The sequence below is a fragment of the Lathyrus oleraceus genome, chromosome 5, assembly GCF_024323335.1.
Source record: "Lathyrus oleraceus cultivar Zhongwan6 chromosome 5, CAAS_Psat_ZW6_1.0, whole genome shotgun sequence".
Lineage (NCBI taxonomy): Eukaryota > Viridiplantae > Streptophyta > Magnoliopsida > Fabales > Fabaceae > Lathyrus > Lathyrus oleraceus.
Window position 1 is genome coordinate 330,651,439 of NC_066583.1, and position 19,774 is coordinate 330,671,212.

Below are 19,774 nucleotides of genomic sequence, written 5' to 3' on the forward strand. Positions count from 1 at the left end.
GTCGTCAACCAGGACACAACAAGAACAACTGTCCCAATCGAGGATCATCATCTAGGTCTTAAGCTTTTTGTAACATTGTATTTCTGTAACCTTCAATCATTATATATCATTAAGTTTTTGTTACCACGAGGTTCACAACAAACATCAGTACAAAATAAGCTATCTGAAAACATAAATATTTCTAACTGATTACAACAATCAAATTGATGTCGTCTCGACCGAACATCATTTCCCTAGCATCCTTATCAGTCTTCATTCGCACCCAACCAAAGATACTGTCAAGTCTCTCAATACTTCTGATTTTTTCCCCTTCTGGTATTTTCCCATCTAACCAACGAACCAGCTCCCTCTTCAGTTGATCGAACGTGGTGATGTTCCAAAACAGCATCAGCATTTGAGGTTTGTCTCTCGCATAAATCACCTTTCCGTATCGGCGACGAACACCAAACATGATAGCCAAATGATTATATGAGATGTGGAACAATTGGTCACACAACACATCTATTTATAAGACAAAAAATGCATTTTAGGAGGAGTCTCCAATTGAATTGGCGACTCCTCTTAAAACCTACATATAGGCGCCAATTGGATTGGCTAGGGCACCTGCACTAGCCAATCCAATTGGCGCCTCCATTCAAGTTTTAAGAGGAGTCGCCAATTCAATTGGAGACTCCTCTTAAAAGTGGGGTATTTTGGGATTTTTTTTGAAACCAGGGATATTTTGGGAATTTCCTTAAAAAAAGTGGATTATTTGGGTAAAAAAACCTACATTTGATAGGAAAACAAATAAATATAATTATTAAAAGTATAGTTACTTTGATAGTAAAACAAATAATCATAATAATAAAAAGTATAGTTATCTTTCATAAGCTCATTTCATATGAGAAATGACGAAACCTACACCCAAAGACAACTCCCACACTAAAAAGCATATCAAATTAGCATGGGAGGAATATGAGTCTAATAGCCAATAGGGGCATTTAAATCCCCGTCTTGTTGAATTATACGCCTTTCCACACCATCCAACCAATCCTTATCAAAAGCAAAGCTGCGCACATCTTGTAATAACTCGAAAAGTTCAGAGCGGCGTGAGCCCAATACATCGACCAGACTATGCGTTTGGAGGAATTTCAAAAGCTCAGCAAGTAAGTTGTAGGCATAGCCCTTGTATCTATTACTAAGTGAAGTATCTCTTAAACGAACACAAGGGTGCTTCGCAAGGAAATCATTCAACAAACACAAGTTCTCATCATTCAAATGCTTCTTCGAAGCTAGTTGCTCCAGCTCACTTAAATTTTCATCTATTTGAGAAGAGTCTTCTGAAACTACAAGAAACAAATAAAATTAATTAAAAATAAAATGAAGCAATAAAATACCTTTAGAAGGATTTGAAGGAAATTGAAATGCAATAGGAGATATGACGGCTAGAAGAGGGTTTAGATTTGGAAACTACTCTTTCACCATCTTTAGGAACATTTGAGCATACTTTTATGAAAGCATCATCATTTAGAGAAATTGTAGGATAGGAAAATATATTCAAAGAGTCTTCACCTTCATCATTGGTCTCTGAAAGTTTAATCAAAGGGTCTTCACCTTCATCATTGGTCTCTAAAAATATATTCAAAGACTCTTCACCTTCATCATTGTTTTCCGTAGTGACAATGGACAAAGAGGTTGTGGCTACTTGGCAATCAACATCTTCCTGCTTAGACTCAAATTAACAAATGACGTTGTCTTAAAATTTATACCTTGATCATTGATTATTGCATCGGAAAAGAGTAAAAAATTATATGCAAAAGAGGGGAAATACCATTTGTTTAGGACCAAGTAATTGTATAGGTTGCTCCTTCTTTGTTTCTGAAATGGTAGAAGAATTTGCTGCTAAAGTTTTTTCTGGCGGCGTGACAGAACCTTCCAACTAATTTCATGGCATGCAAATGTAAATAAGTTGTAATATATTTGTAAGAAGCACCAGAAGTATACTTTATTTCTTTTTAGGTATACCTGAGGTTTATTGGTCGTTTCAGTTTCTCCAAGTGAATGTTGTTTGTTCGTCAATAGTTGTTGATCCATTGATTGTTCATTCAATAACATCTGTAACTAGAAAGAACAGAAACAAACTATTAATTAAATTTATCCAAAAATTTTATGGATAGGATATGATTAGTATTGACCTGTGAAGAAGTCAATATGTGTCCTAATGCTGCTTCCGCTTCAACCCCAACCCCATCTGCAAATTCTCTAGTGATTTCTGAAGTAGGACTTTCATTACAGGTGTAGTGGCTTTTGTACACTTCTTTTATTTGTTGCAATTGCAATAGAACCACGAGTTCCGTATAGAATTCAGAATCTATAACAAATTATTATGGAGATTAAAATCGGTATATAGTAACTCATAATCATAATAAATCAAAACATCTATCGACTATAAATCATCATTTTCAAGTTTAGAGATGTACATCTCACTGTTCTACTCAATTTTTCCCCGCATTTTGTGCATGTGCAAACACACAAATTCATAAATTATGGGAAAAAGTAAGCATAAACCTGTAATAATATGTATATTACATCAAAATATGTAATTATTTAAAGCATACATGTAATAGTCTTCAAAGATATTGGATATAGTGTGTACCTATGTTGTAAAAAGAATCAATAATGTTATCAGTGGTGTCGGATTTTGATGCTGAAGTCAGAGAGAAATTATGACAGTTTTGTACAAGACGATAATTTATGGCCTCAAAGTGCACTTTTTGAGCATCAGAGAGGTTTGGAAGATTGATAAATGATACAACTTCCAAATTTGGAATCTCGAGTTTCTGATCATCACCTTCGGTTTTGAATATTTGTTGCAGCTCATATGCTTCTCTTATTATCAGAACTTTTAGCTTTGGAAGCTCTTTACATACGGAAGTCGGAAAGACACATTTGAGTTTGTTGCAGTTTCCTACAATAAGTATTTCTAGCTTTGGAAAGTATGTGTTTGTAGACTCAAAATTTATGGATTTGTCATTCTCCAAATCATCTTCAATAATATGCTTCAACTCTTTGCATTCTACTATTCTTAGAGCAACCAATTGTGGTAGGCATCTTAATATAGATGTGGAAAACACAATTTCCAATTTTTCACATCGCCTGATTTTTATCACTGTAAGGTGATTGAGGGAAAATGAATTTTTGGGACCAACCAAAAGACATGTCGTCGTAGGCAGCTCATGCAACAGAATGTATTGCAAACCTAAGTTCATTTGTTGTTCATGTACTTCTTTGTTGAGAAAATATATATGTTCTACTTTCCAATAATATAGCTTGAGACTTTTCAAAGCGAGAAAATGATCCATGTTCCCACTCAATTCCTGCTTAAAATAAATTAGCAGTATGATAATATCTCATTTAAGATTATTCTTAAAGTTATATAACAACACATCATGTGCGTCACAGTCTATATTTGTCGCATCATAATTATTCTTATATATACTATTCTTTTGTTAAAGTCAAGGATTCAAACTCATGCAAAGATAGAAAAAAATCTCATTTTGAATAAAATTATTCTAACTATCCAATTATTAGTTTAACTATATATATTTTCCCATTAATTACTTCAACTAAAAATATTATTTCAAATTTCAAAAATAAAAGAGAGGTGAGAATCTAAACACAATAAAATATTTTTTATTTTTTTTAAATTAGAGTAATAAAAACAACACTTAAAACAAATGTACACAGTTTTTAAAGATAAATTGCTCATGGTAGATTTTAAAATCTCATGGCATTTATGGAGTAAAATTGAAATATTTGATTAATTTCTGAAACAACAAAGATATATGGAAAAAGGTATACCTTCTTGATTGTGAGATCACCAATGGATTTGATAGCAAACTGCAGGCAGTTTTCGACGAAAAGATCTTCCAAAAGTGGAAATATTGTGCGATAATGCTGTGGACATGTGGCAACTAAACTTGGCAGATGTTTAAGATAGAGACGCTCCAGTGCTTGAAGCTGAAGGTGAATCTCATTATGGTTTTGACGAGCATCAGAGTAGTGTCCAAATATATATTCTAATTTCATGCAAGTTTCAATCTGGACATTTTTTAATTTTGGGAAGACACTGTGCAAGTTATTGCCACCATTTTCATGATCTCCGGTGTCTATTATTATGTGCTTCAATTCTTTGCAGTCCCTAATTGTCAAAGTTTCTAACAATATTCTTGGAGCAATAGATAGGATAAATAATGATTCTATCTTTGGAATATCAACCAATACAATATCTTTAATATTCCACATGAAGAGTGATTGTGTCAAAAAATATTGAACACGTTCCCATATGCCGAGGGAATATGATTTTGATTCCTGTAATCCAAATAAAAACCAAGTTAAATGATCTTTTAGCCCTTATTCCTATCTAAATAAAAATTATTCAAAGAACTGTGAGGCACTAAATGCATAAATGTTGTAATATCTAATAAAAACAAAGTATCAAAGATACCATAACAGAAGTTGAGAGGGTTACCCATTCTGTTAAGCAATCATGATGTTTATCTTCAAAAACCACTGGGATTTCAGTACTTGTAAAACTCATTGACTTGTGTCTGTATTTTTTACCGAAGCAACATATATCAGTCCATAAAAAGACCCTGTCTTTCTTAGGTTCGGAAGATGTGGTAAGATGACATTTTGGAAAAATATTTATTAAATTTCGCAAATCCCCAAGATCCATTTGTTTTAGAGAACCAAGTTGTACATATTGGCCAAATATGTATTGCAGCTTCTCACAACCAAATATTGAGAAAGATTCTAGTGCCGGAAGATCTTGAATTGAGAGAAACGGAAATATAAATTTTAATCCATGGCACTGTTCAATACGAAGATCTTTAAGTTTTGGAAACATTGACCCGTGACTCCTCTTGCTATCATTATCATCGTCAACAACTATTTCTCCTCTGGGTTCCTTCTCTTTTCTTTCATCTGTTATTATGTATTCAAGATTCCTGCATCGAATTATTGTCAATTCCTCCAACGACGTTAGGCTACGAGAAGTAGTCAGTTGAAATAGGGAGATCAACGTCGGACATCCTATCAATAACAATCTCTTTAAATTGCAAAGGTTTAGGTTGCACATAAATAAGCTTTGCAATTGTTTGCATTCCTGGATGATCAGCTGCTCTAAATTCTTCAAAGAATCAAAAGAAAGAGGAGCGTTGCACAATTCTTCCAAACTTGCCATTTCTTTCAATTCTAGTACAACTAATTTGGAGAAGACAGTTGTTTCTTGAGAATTATCATGCTTAGTGTCGATGAGGCGCTTAAGTTGTGAAATGCAACTCAATCTGAGCTCGACTAGATCATTCATACCATGATCCATAGGAACAATCTCAGGTATGATATTTATCCATCCCCGCCAGATTGTTCTTAGTATAAGAACCTCTGCTGCTTGAATACAATCCTTGAGTTTTTTTTCAGAGAGTAAATGTTCATTTTCTTGATGTAAAAGAGACACACATTTTGATGGTGAATCATCCACAAATCTCTGATTATCATCCACTATAAATCTTTGTAACATTGGGAAGGATATTTCTCGGCAACAATCATTAAAACTGTCTATGAAATACAACTCTTCAAGTGAGGAGCATCCTTCAATCACTTTAAATGGATTATTCCGTCTAATTTCACAAGATCTCAAGTACAACAATCTAAGATTATGTAGCTTTGCAAGTACGTCCGGCAATTCAATAATTTTACACACATCCAAATCAAGTGTCTCAAGACTTTGTAGATTACCCAAAATAGATATATCACCCAAATCAAGACGGTTAAAAAGAAGAGATCGAATATTCTTCAACGACTGAATTGATTGAGGTAATGACAGAGGTGCTCCATAAAAATCACTAAATAAATGAAAAACTCTAAGGCCACTGATATTTTCGAAAAATGAATTTGGGACTTCGGTTTTCTCGTCGTGGTAATCACCGTCCTTATACATGATGACAATTAGAATCTCGAGCTTTGAACTATCAAGCTTGCATGAAAGCACGTCCTTCACCTTTCCTTCCCATAACAAATATTTAAAATTCTTCTCCCGTTCTAGCATTGCCTTTTGATTTTTATCATACAAGTTTATTGTTTGAATCTCTTTGTTCGCTATCCATTGGGCTGCATCGCGAACCAAGTCATGCATTTTTACCCTATATTTACCGGCTCCCAACAATAAACAAGAATCGAAGAGTTTATTTTTGGCTATAACTACTTGACTTCGAGCATCTTCGTAGCTGCCATAGTCTTCCCCCAAAATACCTCCTCCGATGGCAAGTCTGACTAACCTATGAATAAAAATATCTTCATCTTCTCGAAATACAGAACACAAGAGGAATAAACTCTTTGCCTTTTCATTCTTCATATTATCGTAGCTAAACTTCAAGCATTTATAAATTTTAGCAAGTTCATCATCAACACCATGCATGGACATATGTTTTTGCAAGGATTTTAAGGCAGCATTCCACTCATCCTGACGTTGTTCGCCCCTCAAACTACTAGCGATTACAGCAATTGCAATTGGTAATCTTTTGCACTCATTCGCAATTTTATGTCCCTTGTCGAGCAAACTTTTAGTTGAAATTTCAGTTAAACCAGCATACCATTTGAACATTTCCCATGCTTCATCTTCAGACAAGAGCTCCAATTTGATTGTCTTACTGCATCCTAATTTGTTGCATACCAACACATTGCGCGTGGTTACAAGAATTCTACAACCTTTGTGATTGTCAATATATGGAATCCCTATTTCTTCAAAATCAATATCACCCCAAACATCGTCCAATATTAGAAGAATCTTTTCACCATTGGTTAATCTTTTCCATAGTTTTTTGGGTCGGTCTGATTCACTACAGTCATCAAATTTCAATCCCAATGGTCCAGCAATATCATCTTGAATCTTTTTAATATCAGGAGAAAATGAAACTGTTGTATCAATAATGGACGTAAATTGTGTGGATTGCTTAAGTTTCTTACCAACTTCTTTGGCCAATGTAGTTTTTCCTGTGCCCCCCATCCCTTGCAACCCAATTATATAATTGTTGTCATCTTCCAATGCATCCAAAAGCTCTTTATATTTGCATTCTCTACTTTTAAAAGAAATATAGTGTCGGGATGAATAACGCTCAACATCTGGAAGAGGAGCAGGGAGTCCGATTGTAAGTTCCTTTCCAATTTCCATTAATTTTTTTATTTGGTCTTTTTTATTTGCCAGTTCCTTTCCCCTTCTGTATCGCCATATGCAATTAGGAAATAATCCAATAAAACATTTCTGATTTGTTTTGGTGTCTTCTTGAATGAGCTTATCAGCTTCTTCTTCCCAAAAAAGAGCATTAGCTTCAACATCTTCTCCTCTTCTTTTTGCAACTTTAACACGCTGCCCAACAGCTGTCCTTTCTGCTTCCAGCCAGACCTTTTCTTCTTCAAGTTCCTTAGCAATGCATGTGAAACAACATATATAACGGAATTCTTTTAGCCCTTCATTTATCAACTTCTCCATATTTTGCTTTGCGTAATCATTTTCAATATATCAAAGTTAGGCATACATGTTCAACATTGCTTCAATATATCAAAATTAAGCATTTACAAAATTATGCATAAATTCTAAACACTGCATAAAGTTGAGGGACAAATATAGAATTGAAGATAAATTGTTCTGGGGTTATGAGAAACAACAAAATATTAAAAAAGGAAATCATATTATTGTTTTTTTACCTGTTTTTTCACCACTTTCAATGCAAGCAAGCTCGGGTTGATTGGGAAATTAATCTTCTTCTTTCTCCAATATGTAGTGCTTTCTTCAGTTCAAGTTATGCAAGCAGTAAACAAAAAGCAGCAAGATTACATCATATATATATATATATAGTGCTGGCACAACTGTTATATACGAGGAATAAATTTCATTCTCCGATACCCCTTCACACGATGGAGCTAGGTATATATCTATCAAGCCCAATTTTAAACCTAAAGTCGTGAAAGGTTAGGGGAGAAGACCTTTGGTGAAAAAGTCCACAACTTGTTCTTGAAAACTCACAGATGACAAAAGCAATACACCAGTTTGTACTTGGTCAAAAACAATGTAGCACTTTATGACATTAGTTGCAATATGAAATGAACTTTGATTATCATAATAAAAGAATTTTAAGATCAGCCAAGAAAAACAAAAGTCACTTAACATAATGTTGAGTCGAGTGATGATCAAATATATCAAACGACCAATGAAACATCTTTCTGAAGAAACATCTTTCACGTATATAACATATGCATCAATACTAGGTTTCATAGAGATTTGGTGAAGACATTGGTTAACTAATCATTTGAGAAGATGTTTCAATGGGTCTTAAACGAGACTCTAATATTATCTTAAAAATTATGATTGATTTAACTTAACCTTAAAAAATTGACTTGTACGGTAAAGACTGCTCCAATTTATATAAACACATATTTAAATCATTAATGATATATGGTATGACGTTAGATTACTTAACAATATACAAAAAAGTATATACACAACGCACACGGTGCCACTATTATTTTAATTAAAAATTATTAACATATTACAACGGTTATTTTGAACAACTATGGTGATATCTTTAATCTTTCATAGATTTGAATCCCAACACTAGCAAATATGTGATTTCTTCCGTATTTTAGTCGAGTCTTTCATTTTTATTTAAAAGTGATATCACTTCAGTTTTTTTTATAAAATTTCATTAAGTAAACAATCTATCATCATGACTCTTTTAGATGACCGTGGTGGAATGATTTATTCTTTTGAGAAAATAATCTGCTCTTTTGACTCGATAGCTCTACCAACTATAATGATAACTATGACACATAGGAACACATGTTCACCTTCTTCCATCTCCAAAGACCTACATGATATTTATCTATATAGCTTATCTATCGAATTTGAGAACCCTTCATCTTTCTCTTATCTTTTTGATATTTTATGTAGATTGTCAAACCAAGAATGAAATATAGATATAGAATGGATTTTATCATTTTCAATTTTATTCTATCCATTATTTATAAACTCGAACAATATAATCTCACTATTTATCATTCCACAGCAATCTAAATATAAGAAAAAGGTATAGCCTATAACAGCTAGGTTGGGGTCTTCAGTGAATCATCCACCAAAACAATTATTCTATGTGTATACTAGTGTTATTGATTCTAGGTTATGAGACAATTGTTATTTATAACAACATAGATTATGTTTTTAAAAATTCTGACTATGTTATGAGCACCAGCTAATTCTGAAAAATAAAAAAATAAAATAGAAAATCATATGATTGTGATTTACCTTATTCCCAAGTATGAGCGAACAGTGAAGTGGTATGAACAATCTTGGCCTTTCTCCAAATTGCAATTCAAGTTCTCCTTTCTCTTTTTTGGTTTCTTAGAACTCATATATATGTTATGTAGCAACAAATTAAGGGATGGAATAAAGTAAAATAGCGGTAATGTAAGGACAGACATTGTTACAAACTCGTAAAGTGCATTCATTGAGTGATGAAAACAAGTTAAGCAAAGCATAACAAAATATGGTGGTTTGGGGGTACTCTTTTCTTTTTGAGATGAAAAGAATCAAAAGAGGGAACAATATGGTCATTTTACTAACCACTACAAACTATAAGAATTGTAAATTTTACTTTTTGTCTTATCATTGAACTTCACTTCATAAAATATTTTTTAGATTAAACTCGTGATTACTTGCAAACAAAAATAAATGGATGCTTGCAAATTGTTTCTTTTAACATTTTCCATTAAAAGTTAAATAGATAATAAATATGGTAAAATGATTTGAATATATAAATTCAATACAATTATCATAAGCTTAATATGTCATGAAAGATTATTTAATTAGTCAAAATTAAATTGATCTAATTGATATTAAGTCTATGGTTAAGAGTATACATGTCATGAAAGGTTATTGCATAGATAAATAACTTAATATCTAATTTGAGGAGGACAAATTAGAATGTTGAAAACTAAAAAATTTGTGAGACCTTATTTGCTAAATTTTATCCTCATTAAGAAAATCAAACCTCAAAGGTTGGTAGTCTTCCATAGGTTGCTGGGCAAGATCAACAAGCTGCCCTTTATGGCTTTCTGTGTAACATATTGGAAGTCATACTTAGATAAAAGCATTTGCCAACGGGAGATTCTTCCAGTGAGAGCTGGTTACTCAAAGATATATTTGATTGGATCTATCTTGGAGATCAACCACATTGTATGGGCCAACATATATTGTCGGAGGCGTCGATCAGCCCACACGAGTGCAAAACAAGTTTTCTCAAGCAGTGCATATCTGGTCTTATAGTCATTAAATTTCTTGCTTACGTAGTAGTTGACATGATGTTTCCTACGTGTTTTATCCTGCTGCCCTATCACACAACCCATAAATTACATGATGAGAGGTCTTCCCTGAATATGGGGTATCAAGATCGATGGCTCTTGTAAATATTCTTTTACTTTCTCGAATGCTGCTTGGCAATCGTCATTCCACTCGATAGCTTGATATTTGCGTAATAATTTGAAGATTGATTTGCATGAGACTGTGAGATGTGATATGAATCTAGAAATATAGTTCAATCTTCATAAGAAGCCACAAACCTCTTTTTACATTTTTGGCACATACATACTCTAAATGACTCTACTTTGTAAGGATCAACCTCGATTCCTCGTTGACTTACGATGAATCCAAGCAATTTACCAGATCGGACCCCAAATATGCATTTGTCGGGGTTAAGTCTTAGTCTGAACTTTCATAATCGAGCAAAGAGCTTTTGCAGATTGATAATCCAACCTCTTCCGTATGGGATTTCGCAATCATATCATCGATATATGCTTCGATCTCTTTATGAATCATATCATCAAAGAGACTTACCATCACTCATTGATATGTGACCCGATTGTTCTTCAAACCAAAAGGCATCACCTTGTAGCAGAATGTTCATAGAGAGGTGATAAATATGGCTTTATCCATGTCTTTTGGGGTCATTTTGATCTGGTTATACCCGGAGAAACCATCCTTAAAGGGTATTATTGAGAACTTAGTTGTGTTATCCACTAGTACATCAATGTGAGGTAAGGGGAAATCATCCTTCGGGCTTTCTTTGTTAAGGTCTCGGTAACTGGCATACATTCGGACTTTCCCATCCTTCTTTGGTACTGGTGCAATGTTGGAAACCCACTGTGGGTAATTTTCTACAGTTAAGAAGCATGGATCGAATTGTTTTATAACTTCTTCCCTTATCTTGAGAGCCATATCCAGTCGAGTTCTTCTAAGCTCCTGCTTGACTGGCGGACATTCTTCTCTAAGAGGCAGCTTGTGCACAAAGATGTTTGTATCCAACCCGAACATATCTTGATATGACCAAGCGAACACGTCCACATACTCATGAAGGAGTTCTATCAAATTCCGTTTCTCAACATCTTGTATGGTGGCACTTATCTCGACTTTTTTATGATATTATTCAGTTTCAATGTTGATAATCTCTACTGCTTCCTAGTGCGGTTGAATGATCTTTGATTCTTGTTTGAGTAGTTTGGCTAAATCTTCAGGGAGTTTATAATCTTTCTCGCCCTCTTCTCTGACTTGATTAATTGGACAATCAAAGTCATATGGAACCATAGCAGTATTGTAATCAATAGTCTTATGGATGATTTTGCATGTTATGATTTATGCATTTTTTTAGAAAGTGGAAATGTGTAAAATATTGCCATTTTTTAATAAAAATGAGAAAAAAAGGAAAGGAACTCAATTGAATGCAAACATGTATTTTATTGATAATAAACAAAGCTCAAAACAATGGGGGCCCTACCATGCTTTCCACTTTGCCTTGGGCATAACATTAGGTTTGGTAAAAAATGGTAAATTACTTTTTAACTTGAAAGACTTCTAGAATTTCAACAGACTTCCAGTTTCTAAGCTCTTCTCCTCCAATGTGCCTTGTCGTACCCAATTTGGCACTGCTTCATTATAGACTACCTTGTCTACCATGGGTACATGGCCTCCAAAAATGTGACCAACGCTGGTGAATGTCTCCTGCACAGAAGGGACTTGCCTCTCACCAGCTTGAAAATCCTCTTCTCCTAAAGATGGTTGGTATACCAACCCAAACCTATCTTTCTTCTCAGGAAGTTATAGGACTTTTCCCTAGTCCCCAACATTTCCTGCCTCAACAATGGCCTTGGCACCTTTCTAAGAGGCCATTGATGGTTCATACTCGTGATGCTCCGCCATTGGCTGGATTGCCACATCACTTGCCACATCCAAGGCTTGGAAGGGAGTCTCAATTGTCTCTTTGTCAACTTCAATGTAGCAAAACTAATGCAGATGGCTTACCAAGATGTCTTACTCTCCGCCTACCACAATCATTTTGTTTCCGATAATGAACTTTAGCTTCTGATGAAGCATTAACGTAAATGCCCCTACAACATGGATCCACGGCCTCCCAAGTAGACATCTATATATCGGATGAATGTCCATTTCTTGGAATTCAATTGTTTTCCCATGAGATATATACATAGGGATTTTCACAATATATATCAAATTTAAAGGAATGTTGTTCTTTATGACAAACATAATCTGGAGTTCAAACTCGCTTATTTTTGAGAAGTTTAGGGTTTTGGCATAAGCACATAATATAAATGATAGTAACTATCCTATCCTCTAAGAAAATGTTTCCAGCAGAGAGAGTATATTTTTTTCTCGATGTACCCCTATCCAATCGTTGTTTATTAGCAATTATTTCCTATTATATAGACGATATAAGGAAAGATAAGCTTTTTTTCTTGTTAAAACCTTCCCAAACACAGGTTGTTTCAGGATTAGTTATACCACTTTTATCTATGAACAAAGTTTGTTTCCTTGTAATTTCAAATTGCACTAAAATAATCTTACCAAGCCAGGATAGATGTCACAAGAGAATTCTAGAAAAATTTCAAACCAGGAAAAGAAAATTCAGAGAATTCAGAAAGATCACTGTATTTTGGGTGTATTGGTCTATTCTAGAATTTTGTTTTGAATAATACCTTTTGCTCGTTAGATGCAAGCAATTGATGTAAATCCATATCATTTGTGTTTAAATATTGACCTTATAATCTTCGAAAAGGAAGATATTTGGTTCTGAAGTTGTATTGAGTGGTCATGATAGCTTTTTGGATGACTGGGGTATGAAAAATATGAATAAAAGAGAACAAACTTCTATGTAATTGTTGTGTTTTAAATTTGCGAAAATTTTTAATGTGGTATTCGACTACCACTACAAGCAGAGGCAAATTCTCGGCAACTTTTACTTTGGTAGTCGACTACGATAATGTGGTATATTTTACTACATATGAGATTGATTGTGTACCTTGATGAGTGTTCTTCTAGATTTGATGAACAAGTAGATGAATTTATTTTAAGATCATCACAACTGACATTGTCTCAAATGAATGTTCATGCTTATATATCATTTTCATCAAGGATTTCTAATTCTCTTATTATTTTATAGATGGATTCGTTAGCCAATGATTTTGTAAATATGATAGTCAATTGTTCATGAGTGTCCATAAATGGGATTTCCACATCTCCTGTAAGAACGTGATCTGTGATCTCTGAAGAAATGATATTTGATGTCTATGTGTTTTGTTCTTGAATGTATCATTGGATATTTTGTTAAATTTATGGCGCCTGTGTTGTCGAACCTTAGGGGAATGCATCCAATATTTAAACCATAAATACATAGATGTTGATTTAACCAAAGTACTTGTGCACAAGGACTTCCAGCAACAATATAATATGCTTCTGCAGTACTTAGTGAAATGTATTCTTGCTTTTTAGGAAACCAATAAATTATATATTACATAATATGTGACATGTTCCCCTTGTGCTTTTCTATCAATAGAATTAGAATATACGACCAAATCACATAAACTTCCTTTTGAATATCATAAACCTACATCTATGGTTCCTTTAAGATATTTCATAATCCTTTTACATAAGAAATATGATATTATTTGGACAACTTTAATAACAAGCACATAAATAAACACTTAACATTATGTCAGACCTATTTGCAGTAAGATAAAGTAATGAACCAATAATACTTATATACCTTGTTATGTCAACTAGAATTATGGATTCATCTTGATTAGCATCTAAACTTGAAATAATTGGTGTGGAAATTTATTTGCATTTATCCCTGTCAAACTTCTTTGCAATACTTGGATTGATTTATGAATATGCCATACTTTTCTTATTTGATTTTCAAACCAAGGAAATAGTTAAGTTTACCCATCATGGACATTTCTAACTCTCTTTGTATCATGCTTGAAAATTCATCACATAAGGCTTCATGTGTGGAGCCGAAGAAAATACCATCAACATATATTTGAGCTAGAAAGGTGTGGTTGTCAATGTTTTTGTTGAAACCACTTTCACATAGAAAATTGTGTAATCTTTCATACCAAGCTCTTGGTGCTTGATTCAAGTCATAGAGAGTCTTCTTTAATTTGTACACGTGAGATAGATTCTTGAAATCTTCAAATCCTATAGGTTTACTTACATAAATTTCCTCTTGAATATACCCATTTAAGAATGCACTTTTAACATCCATTTGGAATGATTGAAAATTTAAAGAAAATGCATAGGCAAGTAATAGTCTAATAGCCTATAATGATCCCACATTCTCATTTCTCTCATCATTTATTTAAATATATCATTTGTCTCACATATATGTAGCCATAGTACTTTAAGAGTATTCTTGAGTCTAAATGAGGATATTTGTTCTCGGTGAGGACTTATTTGTAATTTATCAAGAGTAAATTATCTCGTGTAAAATATTCTTCAATAGGAAGTCGTTGTTTTGCTTTCGAGCTAAACCAATCAAAGCTCTTGTTTTTTTTTTTTGAGTTTGTCTTAGGAAGTCTCCATTTCTTTCGTAAAGATCAACCCGTAAAAATCTCCATAACGACTATTTAGCTTAGCCCAATGATGAATCTCTATCATCATATAATTTTATTGAATATTATCTAATGTTTTAATGAAATTTGAGCTTAAAGTATCTTAGTTCTGTGAGAAAATTACAATGAAAGGGAGAAATAAGAGAAGAGAAATATAATGGTTACCAAAAACACTAAGAAATATCAACAACACAACATATTATATAAAAAACAAATATATATACAAAACACATAAAAAAAAGAGAGAAATATGCAAGATGTAGAAGGATTGTTACCAACAAGAAATCTTTGGAGATGGAGGATCTTAGTGTTATTTACGAGACTAACAATGGCTTCTTGTCTCAACTTTCACTACAAAGGGGACTTTTTTCTCTCCCAAAATTTTCATCACTTCCTTGCACTTAAAAAAACTCCTTTTTTTTTTCTCACAAAATGGGTCGCTATTTATAATGAAAAACTAGGGTTTTAGGTGGGGATGATAATAAAACTTTCCAGAATTTAAGATTGTCATAAGAGATGAAAAAATGAAGATCTGCAAGAGGTAAGATTGTTTTCAAACTTGTTTCTTAAGTCAACTATATTTAGCATGCAAAGTGACACATGATTATGCAAAATAGCATCAAAGAGAAAGATTTCTTTGTTAAAATTGAAAACTAACTTTGGTAACTCCCTTGGTTTGTTTTTGGTCATGGTTAAAGAGTTTGTAAGTTTCCCTTTAGTATTTTGAATTTTGGTTATTTGCTAAAAAAGACCAAAATCCTAAATAAAAGATTTTTTAAATTTTTTGATAAGATTAAAAATAATGGTAAATGTAATGACAAATGAAAATGAAAGATTAAAGTGTTTTTTTAGGTTAATTAAAGATATTAACAAGTGATAAAAATTGAGAAAACTATTTAAGCTACCCATACAAAATTAGGGTACTACAAATAGATGAGAACCGAGAGTATAACTAGTATATTATTTGCAAAAGAGAAACTATGTAGCAAAGAAGAAGAATACAAGATGAAAAAAAGAGAAATGAGAAGAGTATTACCGCATATAGCCACTAGATAATCGATTATTGCATGAGATAATCGATTATAGTGGTTAAGCATTTAAGTCAAGTTGATTGGATTGATATGGAGCACTTTGGTCTAGGTCATAATTGATTATACCTTAGGTATAATCAATTATTTGGGATTTTTTTTTTGCTTCTTTTGGGCTTTGTCAAAAGATTGGGCTTGAATAATTGCTTTTGGCAACCCTATGCTTCATAAATTTACCTATTTTCCTATCATTTGATTTTTGTTCTGCATTTTGGCTGAAGGCTAAATCAACTCAAAAAAGAGTGCTAGTGATAACAAGCAAGAAAAAGATTGCTTTCTAAAATATTTCATCTAGGTTTTTCGATTCAATTTTCTACCAAGCATTTTATCTCAAAATCTCAAGAAAACTTGATAAAACTCCCAATAGAAGGGAAAGATAAACCAATGTCATAATTTCATCTCCACAAATCGCTTGACACGCGAAAGCTGGCTAGAAGACGTCATGAGTGATACAATCACCTACAATCCTCCTACTCCAAAAATAAATAGGACCATCAAGACTACTAAGCATCACCATTAATGCTAACAAACAGCTAGGTCAAACACGATTGCTAAGCACCACCCTCGATGTTAATCAAACACCATGATCAATCAAGGATCATTAACCATTGTAGAGTAAACCCCATCAAAGCCATAAAACTGGATCAAATGCCATCAAGAGCACCAAACTTCTTTTGTATACTCATAGTACACACATGATTTGCACAACTTTATTAAATTTGCAATAAAAACCTTCAAATCTACAAAGTATTTCCTGTAAAACTAGATTAAATTTTCATCTTTGATAGCCAAATATTTTTGGATCCTGGTGCCTTAGTTACTTTAAGAGGTTTAAATATATTACCTTTAGATCCTGCTGATTTAGCATAGAAAAACGACTCAAGATGACCAAATTTATTTAAAAAATTGCATTTAAAGACCGGACGATTAGATTTTTTCTTATCATGCCTCTTTTATTAAATGAAGTCCTTTAACTAGAAATAATTAAATTGAGCTTATATTTCCCCCTTAGTAAATTTTATAAGGTTTCATGCAAACCAATAACTTCATTTTTTAAGAAATTGCAAGAATCACATTATTTGATCTTAAGGATTCACTTCTAGTACTAGTAATTTCTTCACTAAGAATCTTATTGGTATTTTTCATAAATTCTACAATCCTTAATTCCTCGTCATTTTTCTATAATTTTTTTTCTTTATTAATCTTAAAACAGAGGTTAAACATTTGATTATGAGTTAGAGAAGTTAGAAATTAGTATTTTTGAGGAGGCACTTCATCAAAATCTTGTGATGTATTATCATTTATATTCTTGAAGGCATCAGTTATACCTCTTCTTTACAAGAGACTTGATATGAAGGGTCTCTAAAAATAATTCCAGAAGTTGACTCTTCCTAAAACATTATGTTATTTCTTCATCATCTAAATTTTCAAAGATTTTGCTTGTTGAAGGTACTTCAAATATTCTATTGGATGAAGCTTCTTCAAATACTAATTAGCTAGATGATGTTTCTTCGGAAATTCTACTCCATAAAACTTCTTCATCATTTCTTATGGATATAATTTCTTCATAAAATCTATCATATGATCTTTCATCTATCGACATTGTTCGTTCAAAGGATATTATTGAAGTTGATTCCACTATTTCTTTACTAGATCCTCTTGATGAATATTCTTCTAGAATGCTTGAGTTTATTCCTCCATCTTTCAAAAGATGGATCAACTCTTGAGTTACTTGTTGATTTCTTCTATTCTAATTTCTTCCTTTTTAGTGTCGGCCTATCCAATTCTTAATTTTTAGTTAGTTGTTAAAAACGTAGTTTCTAATAAAACCTCCAAGTATTCTAATGTTTAAGTACCATCTATGATAATTTTCTCATATTCATTTGTCATTTCAACTTCCTAGTATTCATTCTCTCTTGTTTGATACTCATAAAAATTCATAAATCATCTCAAGAGTGTGTCAATCTTGTTTGGTGGACTCACAAGTAAAGACATAATAAAATTATTCGAAACTTAAAGCATTTATCCAAATATGTTTGACTTTAAAACCTAGTTTATCTTTTTCGGTCCAATGAAATTCGGGTTTATATCAACTACTTTACCATCAAAGGAAAACATATGAATAAATAAACCATTTATTATAAAATTCCACATATCAAAATAATTAGCTTTTATTAATGTTTCAAATCTAGCTTTCCATAATTCAAAACTATCACCATCAAACAATGGAGGTATATCTATGAAAGACCTTTGTTAAAAGGAGAAGGGTTTTCAGTCATCATCTTCCTTCCGAGACGATTGGTCTATAAACAAAAGTTAGGCTCTAATACCACTTATTGGATAAGCGACTCAAAACACAAGAGGGGCGATGAACTGTGTCGGTTTTAAAAAACCATATTCAAATAAAAATCTTTGAAAAAAATCATAGTTTAACATACATTTGTAAACAAACAAGATAAAAGAAGCGGAAAACAAAAAATCAGATAGACGGAAATGCAGCAGAAATAAATATCTAAAAATTAAAGAGTTAAAGGATGAGAGAAAAAAACATAGATTTATAGAGGTTTGGTCTAATAAAATGACCTACTCCTCTCCCCAATAATTCCATCTTGAGAGTTTTTATTACGATTTGAGTTTTTGACAAGATTTGTCCATAAACCTCTTTACAAAAAGGATTGAAATTTTACAATGGCTAACTTCCCAACCAAACACAAAGTTTTAACTATGGAGACCTACCAACTAAGTGATTTTACCACCAGGAAAATCTCAAACAATGGATAGATTTTACCACCAGGATACGCTCACGAACCAAACAAGAGTTTTAATTACGGAGACCTCCCAACCAAATAGAAATTTGTACTATTTACATTAACAACCAAACAAAAGTTTTTCAATTGGTTTAGCTCACAACCAAAACAAAATTGTTCACAAAGAGAACAATATTGTCCTTACACCAGACCCAAACACCTCATAGATAAAAAAATTCAATCTCAAAATAAATAAGGCAAAACTGAAGAAATAAAGTGTGTGTCTGTGTGTTAGAGAGAGAGAGATTTGAAATACATTTTTTGATTTTAAATAAAGTGAAGGGAAACCCTCTATTTATATGACAAAATGTGGCTTAAGATGGAAAAGATTCAAGGGCCTTTTTAGTGATGATAACTGGTTAAGCAAATCATATAATCAATTATCAAGTAAAAAAAAAGAAGGTTTATAAAATGAGTCAATTCAAATCAACTCTAAAACCTAATAATTGATTAAAGAGGTTAAAAAAGAGATAATCTATTAGGTTTAAGAGATAATTTATTATACATTGTAAATTTTGCTCACAGAGAACCTTTTGAGCTAATATCTAACTAGCTAGACACAAAAATAATTTGGGACTGTTTTAATAAAATGAGAGATGCTTTTCAATCATTTGAAAGTATCCATGTGTGATTTTCCTTGATAAATTAGAGAGTTAGTCTTATAATTTTACGGACCTAAATCACTCGATATAGACTCGACGAGCTTTCACAATTCTGAAACTTCAGATTTCTTGTTATATTATCTTTGACTTTAACACTTCATTGGAACCTTGAATCTTAGTCTAATAAGGATTAAGATAACTCCATGATAATCATCATCATCAAAAACACTACTTATTCATAGATCTTCATTGACTTCACCGAATACCAGTTAACACAAAGTGTTGTCCT

The 19,774-nt window shown here is 32.6% G+C and overlaps 2 protein-coding genes across 5 annotated transcripts in view; both read right to left on the bottom strand.

Moving 5' to 3' along the window:
- Positions 1-9,509, bottom strand: part of LOC127084406 (probable disease resistance protein At4g27220) — a 64,895-nt gene extending 55,386 nt beyond the window's left edge. The window contains exon 1 of one of the 2 annotated variants that reach the window (XM_051024852.1): positions 9,338-9,509. The gene's annotated coding sequence lies outside the window, so the exon portion shown is untranslated. Of the gene's footprint in view, positions 1-7,743; positions 7,812-9,337 lie in introns of those variants that run through there. The other variant, XM_051024853.1, reaches the window with a different exon arrangement.
- Positions 845-7,715, bottom strand: LOC127084405 (uncharacterized). 3 transcript variants are annotated; one of them, XM_051024850.1, is made up of 8 exons: positions 4,511-7,715; positions 3,841-4,350; positions 2,636-3,356; positions 2,175-2,350; positions 2,005-2,100; positions 1,811-1,918; positions 1,552-1,702; positions 845-1,319 (listed from the first exon to the last, which is right to left on the bottom strand). In XM_051024850.1, exons 1-8 carry the CDS (start codon positions 7,526-7,528, stop codon positions 961-963), a joined length of 5,139 nt encoding a protein of 1,712 aa, XP_050880807.1. In that variant the 5' UTR covers positions 7,529-7,715; the 3' UTR covers positions 845-960. The 3 variants fall into 3 exon arrangements, with proteins under 3 accessions (XP_050880807.1, XP_050880806.1, XP_050880805.1); XM_051024849.1 differs by having other exon boundaries at positions 845-1,325; positions 2,005-2,094; positions 4,511-7,714; XM_051024848.1 differs by having other exon boundaries at positions 845-1,325; positions 4,511-7,714.
- Positions 9,510-19,774: the final 10,265 nt, after the last annotated feature.